We start from the raw sequence: 18,364 nt of genomic DNA on the forward strand, positions 1-18,364 counted from the left end.
TTGCAGCAGTGCAGAGCAGGACAGAGCTGCTTGCAGAAGCTCTTCTCTTCCTTCTTTGCTTATAATGCTCATTGCTACTCTGGGTGCTCTTAGTTACTATAGGCATACATTTAGTTATTTGCTGGCCTACTTCAGTTCATTTCCTGACCTTTTTTGGTTATATTTTTTAATTATATGACAACAGTTTAATCACAGAGCCCAAGCCAAATGAAATAACTCCTCCTCCTCCTCCTCCTCCTCCTCCCCTTTTCCCCCAAATTATATTATTCACTCTCATATAAACAGACAGGACTCATACCTGAACTATTAAGCCACTGTACGTAAGTGTATTTTTTCATTTATTATCTATTCTTTAGTTTAGAACACCTACATACAGCAATTAAGCCAAGCTTCAGGTCTGCACATAAGCCATAGAGAATTAGACCTAAGAGTCATTTAGCCTTGTATTTTGCATCTGACAGAAACCAGCAGTTGGTGCTGAGTGAAGACTGTAAAAAAGGACAAGTAAAATTCCAGTCCTAGCCATTTTGTGATTCAGAGACTTCCTGACGCAAGTCTTTTATTCCATAGCTCTTGACTATATTTTTCTTCCACAAAACTGTTGAAATATTTTTATGAATCACTTGAACTTTTATCACCAAAACTGTATAAATAATTACCTCCTTTTTTTTGTTTTCAGACTGCCACCCACATGTCTCTTAGTTCTGTACTGTAATAAACAGTAAATAATCATTACCTATTCACCTTCTTTATGCTACTCATGGTTTCACAGACCTCTACAAGGTCTTCTCTAACTAAAGAGAATAATGTCAAAATATATATTTCATATAAAATGAAATTCATTCTAGGAAAAAGAAATGCTTACTGTGACTAGAAGTCATGGTGTTGGAGAAATCCTGCTAATTTGGTCTCTCCTTGTAAACTACTTTCATCCACCTCTTCCTTGCACTTCTGACTTGGTGACATTTTGCTGGACTAACTAGGATGAAATTAACTGATATTATTTGTATGATATTAAGCTGGAACTGCAGCAAAATTACTTCTATTGGAGTACCGTATAGCTATGTGCACTTTTAGCCTCTCCTCTTGTAAAAGAGTGTTCAATAAATTTTAATAGCTGGAAGAGACCAGAGACTATTTTTTTTCTATCCCAGATTAGGCATCTATATTAAAAATGTCCTTCACACCATGTCAGAGCCCAGGATTGCCACTAAATGCTACAAAATAGTGTAATCTGCTATTAAAAATAGTTCCTGCAGCTGCACAGATTTGTCTTGGAGGTCTCTCATTCTAATCCAATGCTTGTAAGAACCGATAATGCCTCAGACAGCCTGGTAGGGCTACAGGCTGTTACAGTGCAAGAGTAAGAGTAGTTTCGAGATTACAGAAATGTGTCTGTTCCCTGTATTAAGCTTTGGTTGAAATAGCATATTTTACATAAGAACTAGTTTCTCTGAATATCTACCCGAGTAGGATTGCAGAAATCCATATGTGTGAATAATCCCAGATTCTGTTGTTTTTTATCTCTTTATTGACTACTCAAAGATTTACTTTAGAGGTCTTTACCTTTTAAGATCAGAAACAGATATAGTACTGCTCTTCATGTGCAGATGGAAAATCTTTAAAAGAAAAAACATAGCAATAATATAACAAATTGGATGAGCCACTTATTTTAAAACTTTAATTTTAATATTGTTAACCATTAAGGTCTACTGCTGTTTTCCTTACCTGTGGTGTTTAATATAAGAATGTTTTTTATGTACTTGAAACTTGCCTTGTATTTCATGTTTAGACAGGCATTGCAGTTTTACTGTTGGGCTGACACTTTCTGCAGATAGAATGGCTGAAGTTAGGTAACTAATATAAACTCCAGAAAAAAAAAAGACACAGTCAGCAAGATATTCATCCAAATTATTTGCACTATGTAGGCAATATATGAATCCTGGATTCAGAAAATCAAGGTTGTTCTTAAGCCATTAAACTTTGCCCTCTTAATTCTCTTTCAGTATATCCCAGTAGCAGAATAATGAATGAGTTCCAGTGAGAATGGGAATAGAAATTTCATCTGTTTAAATTGGTCCAGTGTCATCAAGATTCCCATACTTCCTAACTAAAACCATGTTTGAGTCTCAAGGGAGAGTTAAGCAATTAGACTCTTAAATAAAAATCAGAAGTTATAATATAGACTGTATTTATACAGTCAGAGAAAAGAAACTCAAAATATATGCTGCCATTCAAATATTCCCTCACAGAGCAATTTACTGCCTGTTACCATTTATAATCTTTTGTTGATGAATACTTCAACCTCAAACAGTGAACAAAGGTTATGGTTCTTATTTAAACAAACCTTGACGTAGGTAAATTCTTCTTGTACTTCATGAGAATGCTTTGATTTTTGACCATGAAAGAACAAAGAAAATCAGACCTGTTTTCCACTTTAAGAAAGCCCCTCAAGTCTCAGAAGTAACCCATGATACTTGTGAAGTATACAAAAGGATACAGTTCAAAGCAGATCCATTTGGAACGAATCTGCTTTTCTCAACGACTTGCTGCGACATGGAAGAAGTCAATCTTCTTTATATTTTGTTATATGAGGAGCCAGCTTTAAAAGATTTACAATTTAGAATTGTCTTAGAGCAATATTGTAGTTTTAACTCCTTGTCTACATTCTTGAAAGGCCCCAACTAAGTTGCACATAAACAACTTGCTTAATAGGGGTCCTCTTACCTCTGGTCTGCACACTTTTCACAAAAGCCTGCTCACCTTTGCAGGGAACAGGATTATAGATGGTAGTCCTTGATTGGTTTGTTATTATTATACTCTATAATGATGATGATGATGATGATTAATAATAGAGATTTATCACCAATCATTTCACGTGTTTTTAGGTTTTCTTCACCACCATATACCATAGCCACAAGCTTCACGATGGCCCTGCTGCCTAGCCCTTACATTGCTTATCACCCATTGCAGAGACCAAACCACCAATCTTTGGCTCCACCTTGTGATTTGCCAGTAGAGACCAGCGGAGTTGGAATGAGGGAAGCCTCAATCCCCATTTTAGGTCTGATTTTGATTTCTCTACCTGTAAAGGAATTGGAAAAAAATACCCAGTTAAAGCCTTTAGGTCAAAATACTGACTTCAAAAGAAGCAATAAGGGTAAAAAAAAGTAAATAAAAATAAATATGCTCAGAAGTGTAAATTAAAGTATCCAAGAGAAGAAAACACAATAAACCAAGAAGTGCTGCAAAGAAGTTGCTGGGTAACCTGCAGGTCATCCGCAGAGTTTGTAGGTCATTTTGGTAAAGCACTAATGCTAGAACAAATAAAAATATGAAAAAAAGTTGCTCCCTTGGTCAGATGTATTGACGAAGAGAATTAGTGAAAATTGTAGCCAGAATGTACTTTAGTACATACTATAGCAATATTTTTTTTTATTTAGGTGAACACTTCTCTTTGCATATCCTTAAAAAAAATTCTGATGTCAGAAATATTAAAATGACTGCACAGGTAGCTCTCAGTTCATTAGCAGGACAAAAAAAGAAACATACCAAGCTTTTACATCACTTTCTGCATTGTGAACATACTGATGCCAAAAAGATTTTGAAATCATTTGCACTTTTACAGCTTGAGTGAGTACCAGTGCGCAAAACTGGTACTATAGGCTGGGCCCCTAGAAAGTACTTCACTTTCATATTTCAGAAGAGTTACTGCCGTTGATAAAGTACAGAACTGCAGAAGATAATCTCCTCAACAGAAAAAAGGTCAGATTGTGAAACTTTTGATTGCCATTTTCTAGATGAAATTCATCATGTTAACTTGTTAAATGTAAAAGGAAGGGTTGTTTTCAACATTCGGTTTCCTGGGCAATATTGCTTCCCTGAATTTTTAGAATTGATTTGTTAATTTTTTATGTTGATAAAATATAGAGCTTAAAATATTTTAAATCTTTCAAACTCTGGTTGGCATAACGCATTTGAAAAATGTTACCTCTTGGAGAGTTTAAATATATTTGCTTTGCTGTAATAACCACCACAAAACCGACACAATGAAATGGCAAATGTAGTTCTCATTGCCCTGTAAGCATATTCATTGTGATCCCACAGTCATACATGGTTCGGACTATAGATGGGTTTGATCATGTTAATGCACAGGAATGTTCAAAATGGATAGTAAACTATTGCTGAATTTTAATATCTAGGTTAAGCGTTGCTAATATTTTCAGAACATAATATGCTATAAAAGTGCTGTAGCTCCCAATGCTGGAAGTTTCTGAAAATCGAAAAAGTAATAAGCCAGAAAAAAAAAAAGTGAGCTAAAATTATTTTTACAAATTAATGTTTTGAATTTCACAAACGTATATACAACATGTGACAATAAATCTAATCTAAAAGTCAAATTTACCATATGCTGGAAATTATTTATTCTTTATTAATATGGAGGACAATAAATTTATTTTGTCAACAATTATATCTTCTTTCTTGTAGATGAGAGTGTTCATTATTTTGGGAATTTCAGCAGCTATAGCCTTCACAGCCGTTTTTTTCTCCTTCCTTCAGATAGACAGAGATAGCCTCTTTGGTAAGTAGCAGATAAAATACATATTATTTTTTTCAGCTTTTATTGTTTAGCTGAAAATGCACTGCAATGGAACTGTAGACAGGTTATCAATGGAAGTTTAGCTTAATCTCTTTTTTTGTGCAAAATATACTATCATCTGCCTTCTGTGAGAATTATTCCATGGGTGTTTCCTGTTGAAAATGCAGCTTCATAACTTCAGAAAGGAAAACTTTGTATGTTTAACATATCTGAATTATATATTCTTTGACTACGAGTGTTTTTACTCTCTTAGTGGCATTCATGTATCAGAGGTAACGTTTACAAACATTACTCGATTTCTTTCCTGGGGTGGCAGTCATTGCATTTAGTCCCCCTAGGCTTGAGTCAGGTGCCGTAGGGTCTCCTTCCCAGCACCCTGCTTTAGGCCCCAAAGGATGCGTGTCTGCGTCGGCCTGCCGTCTGCCAGCCCTCTGTGGATACAGGGCAGATTTCGGAGCATCACAACTTGCAGTAGTGCCTGTGTTCAGGCAGCAGAAGCTTGGACTCCTGGGCTATTTAATTTGCATCTGCTAAATTGAAATCAATGAGATCTAGTAAACTAGAAATATGGTAGATATGCTAGATTGAACCAAAATTCTAAGAAAAGAATTCTGCAAAGACTGAAATCAAAGTAAAATAGGGCAGAGACAATGAAGAACCAGGATTTTTCTATCTTCACATCCCCTTAATTGATTATATAGCTGTAGATACAATTAAGAAGAGAAAATTCTTGGGAATGTTTTCACTTGAAGTTAGTGTTTAATCACAAATAAAATGAGATCCAAGATTAAAGAAAAAAAAATTAACCAACATCTGAGCTATTATTTCAGATAGGAAATCTTTTCCTGACTATCACTGTGAAACAGGAGATCAGAACTGTTTTCCATAGTGGATTCTCTGTTTGGTGCTTTCATATGAATTGTTTGAGAGGACATGGAATAAAACAAGGTAATGTCGTATGTTAGTTAATGAATAAATATATTCATAAATTTATATGAATATAAAATGAATATGTATGGGCTGTAAATAAATATAATATATGGACTAGATATGGTTCTTATTTACAGTAAGCGCCCATTGGCCTGATTGGAACAATATAAAATATTTTTTATTACAGCATCTTTTATAATAAAACTGCATTTTTGAAAATACTACGTAAGTACCAAAATCATACTTCTCAGTAAAAAAGAAAGAAGCCAGTGGAATTCAAGTATAGCATATGGATCTTGTGGTTTAGATCAGAGTATAAATCAAGACCACATGATCAACAATGCTTTGAGTACAGTATATTTCTCAGAGATAAACCCATAAAAGTAATTAAAAATCCTACAACATTAAAATTCTAAAAGAGCAAGCTGTTGTACAGCCTATAAAGTTCGATCTTGCTTTTTAATATAGACTCAAAAACATTTTCAGAGACTCTTGTTAAGAGATGAGGAGCAGTCTTTCTTCTCTTTATATACAGTTTCAGATGTAATAGAAATCTGAATGATAACATTAAATGAATCATATAAGTTTTTTTATCAAATACAGGGGAAAGAGAGAAAGATCTATTCCTATTTTTAGATGCTGAGAAAATCTTTGATAGAGTGAAGGAGAATCTTGCCTAGGAAAGATTATCCTTCATCACACTTATTATTTTCCCTTTAGCTGAGCACCTGATTCAAAAGACACATCACAGAAATAGTGCAACACAGACTCCAGTTAAAATATTACACCTAAAATTATACTGTAATAAATGATCAGCTATTGATTGTTAGCAAGTTATTACTATTTATGATTTATTTTCTGAAGAAAAAAGTATTCAGTGATATATAAGACTATAATATTAATTATAGTATATTTGAAACATCGATCACAAGTCATTAGGAACCTATAATTAAGAGGTTGCAATATATTTTGAGTTTCTGTGCATTAAACAAATACAGTAATGAGAAAGCAATATTTCTCCAAGTCTTCATCATCAGCTGCATTTGAAATTAATTTTTGTTATTTTAAATCTGAAGATCTCCTGAACTGAGGGAAAAATTACATTTTACATGACTAACTGCAACAATAGCAATAATTTATTAGCTGGCAAAACCTAGTGGGTTTTAGGTCCTATTAATATGGGTTCCAGAAAGAAAATCCTCTAGAATTCTAACGGGAATTATTTTATTCTTATTAAAAAAAAAAAAAATCCCTGGTGCAAAAGGAAAGTTTTCTATTTATTCATTTTTGAAAGGAGAATTCATGACTAGAAATTTGCCAGCAGAATGCTAGGTGCATCTCCCTGCCCTATTGGCTGATAAACTGGGGCAATCCCAGGAAATACAGATGTAAATTAAACTATTAGATTTTAAACATAAATACCACTGACTTCTTTAATATAAACTAGACTAGAGGAATAAATTAGTACAGCTAATATGCAGTTATGAGGTTCAGGTATCCCTTCCCATCAAACATGGATAGGAAATGGGAGGAAAATAGCTTTCATGCATTGGCCACATGCACCAGATCCAGGAAGGCCTTAAAATTTCTGTCTATTCCTGAATACAGATTTGAACTCCTCATGTGGTTCAAGCCAGCTCACACTACCTGTAAGGAAGGCTCGGATTTGGGCCCAAGTTTACCTTTTCCCTGAGTTTTCTGCCCGGGTGATGGAGCTGGCTTGCTTCAGAGCAGATGCCGAATGTCAGGACCCTTACGGGCAGTGCAGGCAACCTGGAGCTGGCACTGGAGCAGGCACCCATGGTGGTGCTCAGCACCACGGCAGCCTGGATAAGCCTGTCATGCTCTGCGACACCTAAAATGTAGGCGCTTGGGTAGGATCTAGTTTGCTTAAATTGCACCTACATTTAGAAGATGGATGTGTAAAGCCCATCTGCAATGATCAAATCCTCACATGGTCATTACATACTTCTCAAACCAGGGAACCTGGTGTTTAAGTGCTTATATGGTGGATGTGAAAGTTTCTTGCGTGTCCGATTTCCATTAGCCACACGTAGTCACATTTACTTGTGCTGGGGACTGGGCACTTTGCCAACACATGAAGCTCCACCGTGGGTCCAGTAGACAAGTTCATTCTCTGCAAGTCCCCAGAGATGCCTGGAAATTTAGAAGTAATGGTAGACCTGGGCATCTGGTCCATCCTCAGGCTGAGGCAGTTGATTTTACAGCTCAGAAATAGGCCCTACTGTCAGGATGAGAATGTTTTCCGGACTTTTTTTGGAACTCGCATCATTTTATAAAAGCCTGACTGGAAGCTGACATGGAGGCTGTGGACCTTTTATTTTCAGACCAGGGACAGTTTAATGTAAAATGCACATGAAACCTAGGGAGTAGAGCCTGAAGTATATATGTATGTATGTATATATGTATGTATGCATGCATGCATGCATGCATGTATATGTATATAAATATAAAACATCCCTAGCACTGATGAACACCAGTAGGTCAGATGATGCAGTTGCATTTGGTATGAGGCACTAAATCAGGCCTGAAAAAAACATAATCACAGACACATGGCACAGCACTTTTCAGCTGCACTTATTAGGTATGGTACTGCATAACATAAGCCTAGCTAGACTTATACTGGAAGAAAAGGAAGGAAAGCTTAACTCTTCATGCCTTACAGAATTATGGAAGAATCGATTTATTACTGCTACTTTATCTTTCCTAAAGGTCAGACACCAGAACATTATTTTCAGAAATGTTAAAATATGGAGATCATTTTAGTGGGGGAAAAATTACAAATACCTTAATATTCCAATCCTGGAAATTTTATAAATATAAATATTTGAATATGTTATCAAATAATGTATTCATCTTTTTTTTGTTGTTTTTGTTTGGTTTCCTGTGAAGAAGAAACTGAAGATAACTGCATTACTGCGGCTATCCAAAAGGGCTCTAATCTGGTGGATTACGCTGTACAATATACACTGAAAAGGTAAAAAAAAAAGTAAAGGATCTAGTCAGCAAAAAGCTTTCAAAACAGATAAGTTTGATATCAAGTTTATTTCTTTGATTTGAACCAATATAACCTGGTGCATTATCACTACTTTAAATGCCGTTTTAAAATGTGAGAAAAATAAGAAATATGACAACAAAGAGGAATCATTTTCTCGTCTCAGGAAGACATCAGATTCCATGAACATGTGGCTCATAAGTTTATAATTTTACAAAAGTTATGTACTTTTGAGCATTAAGTATATATTAAGCATTATATGTTTTCTTCAGTGCAGAGCAAGATGGGAACAACTCCTATGACATTTGTGTCAAAATCCTATTACCTTAAAAAAGTATTGTTGAAGTGAGTTTCAACTGCCCCTTCTCAAATCAAATAGATGTAATGAGGGGATTAGAGGAAGAGAATAAATCATTTATCCTGAACTGTAGATAAGAAACAACTTAGGAAAAGGTCCTTTGTGCTTGTGTTATGCTATGAGAGAAGACAACAGTGATCCCTTTCCAGGAGTGATGAAAGTGCCTAGGACAGCTAGCACCGAGTCTAAAAAAATGTGTCTATTTGCTGGGTAACTGACTACATTTCTGTGATGTCCGAAATTGTTTTTTCTGCTATATTCAGAGCACATCAGCTAATTTTCACTGGGTGCAATCACCATCCTTTTACTCACACTTTCCTAAAGGTATTACGCAAACAGGATTTACCTCTGTGTTTCAAGCGGAGTTGCAGCTCCGAGCTCCAGGAGAGACGACTGCAACTCCCTGCGAGGACAAAACGAGGCAAGAACTGCCTGGTACTTAGCAACTGAGGTCACTTTAATTTTGTAGTGTGAGCACTTTGGTGACAGTCCTGAGGCAGTCACATTTAAAAATGTAGATCTCAACCTTTCAGTATCTCAGCTGCCTCATGTGCAAAATGAAGATGCTAATATTTAACTCCCTCACAGGATATTACGGCAATTATTTGGTCAATATTTGCCCAATGTCTTAAAGATGATAAATGGCAGGTATTACTGAGATGATCATTGCAATTTTATTAGGAATAAAACTAAGTCCACTTGCTCACTCCAGATAAATTGCCTGACTCTTAGAACTTCTTTCAAGGTGCTGTATGCGTGGATAAATTGGCTCTGAAGAGTGGCATTATCCAACATGCCTTTTATTGGGTTCTCTTAAAAAGCTCTTGCAGTAATAACTATTGCAGAAAAGGCAAATACTTTTTCTCCTCCCCATCTTTTGTCCTCTCCCTTGACCATCCTTTCCCTTCTCTTCTCTTTTACTCTTCCCCTTTCCTTCCCTTTTTTTAACAACAGCAGTTGAAAATCAGATCAGCAATTTAAAACTGCCAAATTAAGTATTTGGTCTGACAGAAATTGTTGTTAACCTTTGGGTCTTTCAAAGACAGACCATTATTAGTACTGACAATTTGAGAATTATTTATGTCTTTTGCAGTTTGGGTTTAATCCTGTAAACGACCAAAGGCTTGCATTTTCATCACAGCATTTAAATACGTGCATGAATACTACCACTGAAGTGCATGCTTCTCTGCTCTGTGCAATGAGAGCCGCAAGAGCCCAATGCCTGCGGTAGGAGTTTGACTCTCCTCAGAATATCGCTTGCTCATAGGTTAACTGGCATAAAATATTTGGACTGTAAATTTGAAAATGAGCATTAGTGGAAGTGAAAAATATATTTCTATTGTGTGCTGTTATGTAAATCAATTCATTGTGGCCCAGTTAAGTGCAGCAGTGAGTTTCAAGAATATTACTGAGAGACTTTTTACTGTTTTAATATATGCTGGTAAACGTGTTCTACATTTACCTCTTAGACTCTAGTTCCTGGCCACTTACAGAGTACTGAACTATTGTTTAGTCTGATATTATATTGAGGAGAGAATGTTCTTAAATCCTTAAGTTAAATATTTTTGCATTTTCACATCAATTTAAAGCTGCTAAGGCTTTTTTTTTTTTCCTTTGTAACAAAAAGAATACTGTATACTTGAATTAAAGCTTTGATCAGTACAAAGGCTAAAAAACAAGAAAGGAATGTGTGTGACTGCATATTTGAACTTCTGGAAGTTATGGAGGTCACAGTACTGTGGAAACTCAGATAATTTTACTTTGGCTCACAAATAGTTGAAAGAAGCCACAGTGCAATACAGATGAGCTCAGTGCTGTCTTTGAGAATGAAAAGGCAGTTCTGAGATGAAAAGGTAGTTTCTTTTTGAGTTTAGAGCTGGGAAACTCTTAATCATCCCAAGTATGGTAGTCCAACAATATGTTTGCTGAATTCATGATCTAGGTGTCTGAACTGCAGACTGTCTGAGTGAACATAACTGGATTTCACCTGAGACCTCAGTCTGAACTTGAATGGTAATTAAAATGGACAAATATGTTTCTTTACCTCACCTGTTTAATATCCTCGCTTTTGTTCTTGGTTGTTTATTTTTTTTTAATGCTGGAGCAAGTGAATGGCAAAGCACTAAACATGTTTTATTATTTGGATTTTTTTTTAATATAATGATCTTCAAGGAAAATGCAGCTTCTTAATAATTACTTCCCAGATTTTAACATCACATAGATCCCAATATACTTCATACAGTTTGTTGTGCTCATCATGACTGTCTCACCTTTGCCCAGCGCTTCTCCCGACTGTTTGCTCATACCCGCCTGCTATAGCAATTAGCTTCTGAGTTTGTTAGTTGTTTTTAAGATAAGGTGTTCATGTCTGTCATTATAATATAAACAGTCATAATAGTATTAATACAGCGTAGATGAAACACAATGGCATCATGATTAAAATGTATTATTTGTATTACAGGGGCAATACCAATGGGGACTCTAGGCAGTTTGGATATGGCCCTCAGAGCCATATGTCACCTGTGAGATTGTGACACTTACCCAGTGGCATCTGCAAATTGTAAAATCTGCCATTATAGTTGCTTCTGCTGTTGGCCCCTATCTATATCAACTCAAAAGGACCATCTGCAGAAGGGACCATCTACAGAACAATCTATGGTACGGTTCATATGTGTAGGGAAATGCAAAACATTCTCTATGCTCCAAATAAGTAATTACAGTGTAGAAAGTCACTGAGCATTATCAGTTACTCAGTGTCACTCTGGTCTTAAAGCAGAATGTCCAAGTACATACACATAATAGGAAAGACGAAATGATTTTCACTTTATATTCTGCAGAACATTACTGTTTTGAGAGATCTCTTGAGGTATGACAAGTATCTCAGGTATTAATTCAGGTTAGAAATCTCTAAACAATACATTTTGTAAATATATTAATTTATTTTAATTTAAGGCAGAAGGTAATCTCTGAGATTCAAAATATCTGAAGCTGAAAAAGAACATGTGGCTGAAACTCTGGAGAATTTGTTTTAGGTTTAACTTTGTTTTGTTTTGTTTTGTTTTCTCTATAATGAGACTCAGTAATTGAGCATCTGGCAAACAGATAGAACCTTCTGTCCAAACACCATGGTCCATCCTAGGACTTCAAATTATTCAAATTATTAAACAAGTGCTGAAGACACTTCATACTTAATGTCATCTTTTTAATAACAGTACTATTGCAGGTCATTCTATTAGCTTCATGGGTACTTCTGAGCTGCAAAATATCAAAACACTTTGTAATTTACACAGGCCACCAGCATCTCCTTCCAGCATCAGAGCTCAACTTCAGGAGAGTGGGCAGGGCCTGGAAGGGACTATACGGAGTACATTGAATTATGGGGGAGGAGAAAGTGGCAAGCTAATAACCAGTGTTACAATATTTGTAAGATTAGACAGAATGGAATAGACCTTGCCCTTAAGTTTTGTTTTGTTTTGTTTTGTTTAACTAAACTTCTAGCTAATTTGTACAGATGTTCTCTTTAACCCATTTGTACAGACATGTTTGAACATGCTTATGAAAATGTTTAAAAATTATGTATGACTGATATTATCCTCACATAGATATTAAATATCAAACCTGAGTTCTTTCATTTAGTTTTATCCTCTTTTTTTCTTAGCAACTGGGACACAGTTTAGGAGTGTTAACACTCCAGATTCCCAGCCAAATTCCTAATTGTCTATGGAAAACCTGAAAAACACAGCACTGAAGAGCAAGATAACTCTTTTTCATAGTTACGAGACTTGTTAAGCTGATAAAAGGAATGGAATTGCTTCTGTATAAAGAATAACTGAGTAGGTCAAGACTCTTTTGGATCAATTACAGACAAATTTTGCATCTAAAAAAAGCCTTGTAGTCATATTCTCTTACTTTATGCTTTTTATTTATGTAAGCATGCTCATATTTTGCAAACAGGTATTTAACTGTTTGTTTTGCCCAAATCAAAATGTTATTTCCATTTTAAACTTGTCCTGTGGCTTAAGTGAACCTAAATGAATATGACAGCACAATATTTTCATGAAAGGCTTATATCTAAATAGATCTGCACTGCAGAGAAGCCCATAAAGACATCTGCAACCTATGACATGTTTGCAAATAGAAGAGGGTGGGGTATTTTTTCTAAGCTGTAGGAATCAGTTTGGGAGTTGGTACCTCCAGCTAAAGGGGAAGTTCTCTCTGATGGGCTTATCTCAGGGCTTTTTTGCCAATAAAAGGACCATGACAAGAAGGTCCATGTTCAGCAAAAAGAAATCTTACATTGTCACATTCACATTTTTACCCTGTTCCTCTTTAATTTCTGCTTTAACACATTTAGGGATCTGGGCTAAAAATATAAAATAGTACATGGATGTCGCGGTCCGCGGGAGTAGCGGGAAAGAATCAGACGCAGTCACAGAATGCAGATTCAATTCCAACTTTATTCAGCAATGTGCCCATCTTATATATGTTTGTGCAGTCGTGGCATGCAGGCACGCGGCGCCTTGGCCACTATGATTGGTTAGCTGCTATGAAGCACGCGGCGTTTGCCTTAATATGATTGGTTTACAGTCTCTGTTCACGCGCCTAAAGCGAATACACGATCGGTGCAAAGCTGCTGTTCACGTGGAGGGGCTTATCAGCCCCCTCCTTTACTTGTTTACCACTACTTATCTTCCCCTTCTGTAATGGTCTAGGAATGCTCAAGGACAATTCACATAGCCGCAGGGATCCTCACAGATTATTGTTGTGAAGCACTGCAAGGGCCCCAACACATGTACATGTACAGAAGGCTTAGGAGGCAGGACATGGTGAAATGAGAATGATATAGTGCATATTTCCTCAGCATAATAACTAATAAGTTGGTGCTATGCTACATAGTGAATCACAGAATGGTTGAAGTTAGAGGGACCTCTGGAGATCATCTAGTCCAACATCCCTGCTCAGAGCAGTGTCAGCTCAGTGTCAGTGTCAGCAGGTTGCCCAGCATCGTGTCTAGTCAGATTTTAACTCTTTCCAAGGATAGAGACTCCACAACCTCTTTGGGCAACCTGTTCCAGCGCTTGATCACCCTCACAGTAAAAAGGTTTTTTCTTATGTTTAAGTGGAAAAGAAGTTATCTCAGCAAACCTTAGTTGTTTAAGAAGTTTCCATTTTAAAGGCAAGGCCATGTAACTTAAGGCTAATGAAGTCCTACTAAACTGGGTGCTGAAGGTCCATATACAGGTAGCCAGTTGGTCAGGTACTTGGGCAGTCTTCAAGAAGAAGCCATTTCTACCTAACTTCAGAGTCACATCTCCGTTCATTGGCTGCAGATGGCATCCAGATGACTGCAGACCAGCTGTTTGACCATTAGGTGGCTAAGGCAAGAGATGAATCCATCTTTAATAACAGAAGTCATCCTTGATATTGAAGATATCAAGTAAAAGCAAAATCTACTCATTTAGATGTTGCCATAGTGGAATTCCTATATTGTGACAATACTGCACAAGATCTTTCCAGTCAGTTTGTGCTGCAGGCTCTGTCCACTAACAGTTTCTGTCTCTTCCCATTTGCTCTTCACAAGTTTACTCCTGTTGTGCATATTCAGCAGAAGGGCACTCTTCCTTTATTTCCAGAATTTTCCACCTGCCTGCAAAACAAGATCACTATGTAGTCTTTCTTTTTGGTTTCCCAGCATGTCCTCTAATCAAAATTTATCTTAAACTCTGAATATACCCAACATAGACAAATACAGCAATCAATATGTTTAAAAAATCTGTATTTTGTCTCAACTATAGAAATATCCAAGGAAGGGGAATAGCAACTCCTACTTCGCTGCTGGCTTTCTCAAAATCTCCAGAACAAGAGAGTCAAGATATTTCCCAAGCAGCTGAACGAATGGAAATGTCAATTCAAGTGCTGAAACAAAAAGTTTGCCAGAAGCGCAAACGTTCTTTTCATCCAATGGGTAAATATAGTACACTGACATTGGCAAAACCCCTTGTTGTTTGTTTGAATGTTGCCTTCTAGATTAAAGCTGGGTTAGCTTCATTTTTATTTTATTTTACCTTAGGCAGGAGTAGGTTTCATGTCCACGCCCTGGGGCCAGAACACCTCTGTTTTGTTCTTTACAGCACCGCAGATAGTCACTTTGTAACATGTTACTTCCCCGGAATGCAGATTTGCAGAGTTGCTGAGCAGAGCAGCACTGAGCTGCCGACATCCTCTGAACTCATCAACATATATTCGTATTGTCTATAAATCAGCTTGCATATCCGCCGTGCTGCAAACTTCTCGTTTACAGTGAAGTATCTCTCTCCCCCAGCACTTTGGTTTTAGTGCTTGTGGGGCCTAGAGTCTGCAGATAAAATAGTACAATATCTATCATTTACTTTGTGGCACTGGCATTTTGAAATACATTTCCTCTGGACATAGATGGCCTTATGAATACCTATCTTTTAAGAAAATAAAGTTCTTAATTCCAAAACTAATTTTCATAGTGTATTACTGTTATACATTATTTCCCCTTTATTTCTGTTTTAATTTTTTTTTTTATGTTGGAGGGAGAGAGAGATACTTTAGAAAGTTCAGTGATGTATCATTGTCTAAGTAAAATTGCTGTTACTGTTATTGCAAGATGAGTTTAACAAGTGTCTGTGGTGTTTCGAAGGCTCAAAAATTCAGAAAGACATTGATTTTTTTCGTAATTTAATTCCATCGCTAAGAGCAACATGAACCAGAGAGTTATAATTTGTATTCTCTTCTTAGTATTAAAACATGACAACTTTTTTCAAGAGATGGAATTTTTAGACTGCTGTAGAAAAACATAAGAGTCTACAATTATCTACTTTTCTTTTCCCTTGAGGAAACTTTTGGCATGCTAAGCTAATGAGACATCTATATAACTATATTTATATATGTACACACAGTTTTATACACACACACACACACACACACACACACAGAGAGAGAGAGATACAATGATTTTGTGCTAGTGCAGTTTCAAAAGAACTTGAAGAACTCCTAAATCACAGAACAAAGGCATGAAATTCTTGTTAATTAACAAAACCAAAAAAATTTTCATGGAAGATGAATGGACACTGTACATGCCATGACAAGGAGTAGCTTTACATGAAGTAAAGAACCACTAAACTGATTTTATAGAAAACACGTGAGTCAACACTTACATGATAGATAATTTGAGAACAGGGCTCTGATCATGACTTTGAACCTGAACTAACATGGAAATGCAGTTGCATCCACAAAATTAGCCTAGGTACCCAGTACATAAACAAGAGCCAGCCCAACAGCTCATCCTCCTCCTTTCTCACGCCTACATGCACAGGGTCTATTTGTTCAGCAGAATGCTTCTGGAGCTGATTCAACTCTTGAACTTATTTTTTTCTCCTGGCTTACTTTTTTTGGCTTGATTAATGAACCAAATTATCTTAGTTCAGAGTCCTACCAATGGGTAGGACTGATAAGTGGTAGGACTGGGTGACCTGCAGTAGGCAGTGAGGAGATGGGGGCAAGAGTTAGGTGCTGACTCTACCTTTCTGTTTTAGGACATCATGGTTACAGTCAGTCTGAGTGAGTTCAGTACACTCAGTTCGCTGACTTCAGAAAGAATATTGCTTTCTTTTCATGTGCCCCTCTATTTCCAACCTGCCAGACACATGTTTACCTACGTGTGTGTGTGTGTGAGAGGGTGCCAGAACTCCAGAGCTCATAGAATAATGTGAATTTGTCCCTCACCTGAAGAATGCTCACTGGAAGAGCTGTCTGCAATCATATTACAAAGACATGAATAACACACTGGTTATTGGTGTACAACTCTGTTCTTCCCTATCCTGCAAATTCCAGTTAATAATTCTATGCCTCTTCCACACCACATTTTATTATACAGTCCACTATCCCTTCTTGCACCTCCTGCATCTTTCCAGTGCCACGTTTTCCCCTCTTGTGTTCCTGAGTAGCATTTGTCACACTTTTCTTGTAAGCACAGTCCAGGTAAGTGGCACGACCAGGATGCAGGGAGAGAAGGAAGCAGAGAGGAATCGCATAACAGTAAAAAGGGAGCAGATTGACCTCTGGTCCCAAACACGTCTTCTTCCTTCTCATTCTCTACTCATGAGATAATAATATCAGTTCTTCCCTTTCAGTCTGCATCTCTTCTAGGTCCCTAAGCCTACCGCCTGCAGCACTTCTCACTAAGTGCTTTTTTCTAGAAACCAGAGGGGGCTTGCTCTAGCTGCAGCTGACAATACTGTCTTTTCTACTGTAACAGCTGTAACAATACCTGTAACAATAACATCTATAACAAGAGCAAGTTGCTTGTTTTGTTTTGTTTTGTTTTTCTTTCAGATCTTTTATCAGCTGATCTGCTCACCACAATTGCTAACATTTCTGGATGTCTGCCTTATATGTTGCCACCAAAATGTTCAAATAATTGCTTAGCTAATAAATATAGACTCATCACTGGTGCCTGCAATAACAGGTATGTAAAATAAGAATTGTGTCCAGGAAAATCCTCCCCCCCTTTATTTTTTTTTTTTAACTTAAAAATTATGTTTACTTTTTTCTGGAAAACATGGGTGTGTGACCACAGTCAGCTAACTTAGACACCTCATTTATGCTTACATTGTATATGCCCATTAAAGCAATAATCCAAAATAGATGGCTTATGTTCCTTCTGTACTTAGTGATGAGAGATGTTGATGCTACTGAAAGCTTCCAGGGAAGGAGTATCTCCATCTAAATTTCGGTACCCTAATTCTGGTGGATAGAATCTCCCTTTGAAGGCCTATAAGATTTCTAAGATTATGTAATTTAAATTTAGAGAGGACTGATTCAGCAGATGCTTTTTTCTATATAATTTAGACAGACTGAATTCTAACCCAATGTTCATTCTTCATTAAATTGGGTAAAATAATATTGAATGGGGAAGTATAATTTCTTCATGAGGAGAAATAAGAAAATCAAGCACATTCTCAGTTGCAAATTTTCTCACAGCCTTGTCATTTAGCAAGCATACATCTAAAAATTCTGGGTCCTTTTTTTATATATAGCAAAATTATGCTAAAATGTCTGTATATTATAGCCTTATCTCACTGGAGCCAAAACACATCTGAACAATTTGAATAAACACAACTAGATCTGTATAAGCCTTCCTTCAAACCCTGAGCAGAGTGTAGAAACACTCACCTGTCTCAGTTGACCTACAAATGAAAAGTGAAATCAGTAGGACTTGTCAATTTTAGAGTAGCTGAGCAAGGGTTTGTTTCTTTATCACAGAATCACAGAATGGTTGAGGTTGGAAGGGACCTCTGCAGATCATCTAGTCCAAACCCCCCTGCTCAAGCAGGGTCACCTAGAGAATGTTGCACAGGATCGCATCCAGGTGGGTTTTGAATATCTCCAGAGAAGGAGACTCCACAACCTCTCTGGGCAACCTGTGCCAGTG

General features: G+C 36.8%; 1 protein-coding gene across 1 annotated transcript in view; it reads left to right on the plus strand.

Moving 5' to 3' along the window:
* Positions 1 to 2,928: 2,928 nt before the first annotated feature.
* The window catches only part of TPO (thyroid peroxidase), a 70,413-nt gene continuing 54,977 nt past the window's right edge, over positions 2,929 to 18,364 (plus strand). Inside the window, exons 1-4 of the mRNA XM_067294606.1 lie at positions 2,929 to 3,160; positions 8,444 to 8,528; positions 14,700 to 14,851; positions 17,266 to 17,398. Coding sequence (XP_067150707.1) covers positions 2,929 to 3,160; positions 8,444 to 8,528; positions 14,700 to 14,851; positions 17,266 to 17,398 — 602 coding nt within the window. The remainder of the gene's footprint in view (positions 3,161 to 8,443; positions 8,529 to 14,699; positions 14,852 to 17,265; positions 17,399 to 18,364) is intronic.

The sequence above is a fragment of the Apteryx mantelli genome, chromosome 3, assembly GCF_036417845.1.
Source record: "Apteryx mantelli isolate bAptMan1 chromosome 3, bAptMan1.hap1, whole genome shotgun sequence".
NCBI lineage: Eukaryota > Metazoa > Chordata > Aves > Apterygiformes > Apterygidae > Apteryx > Apteryx mantelli.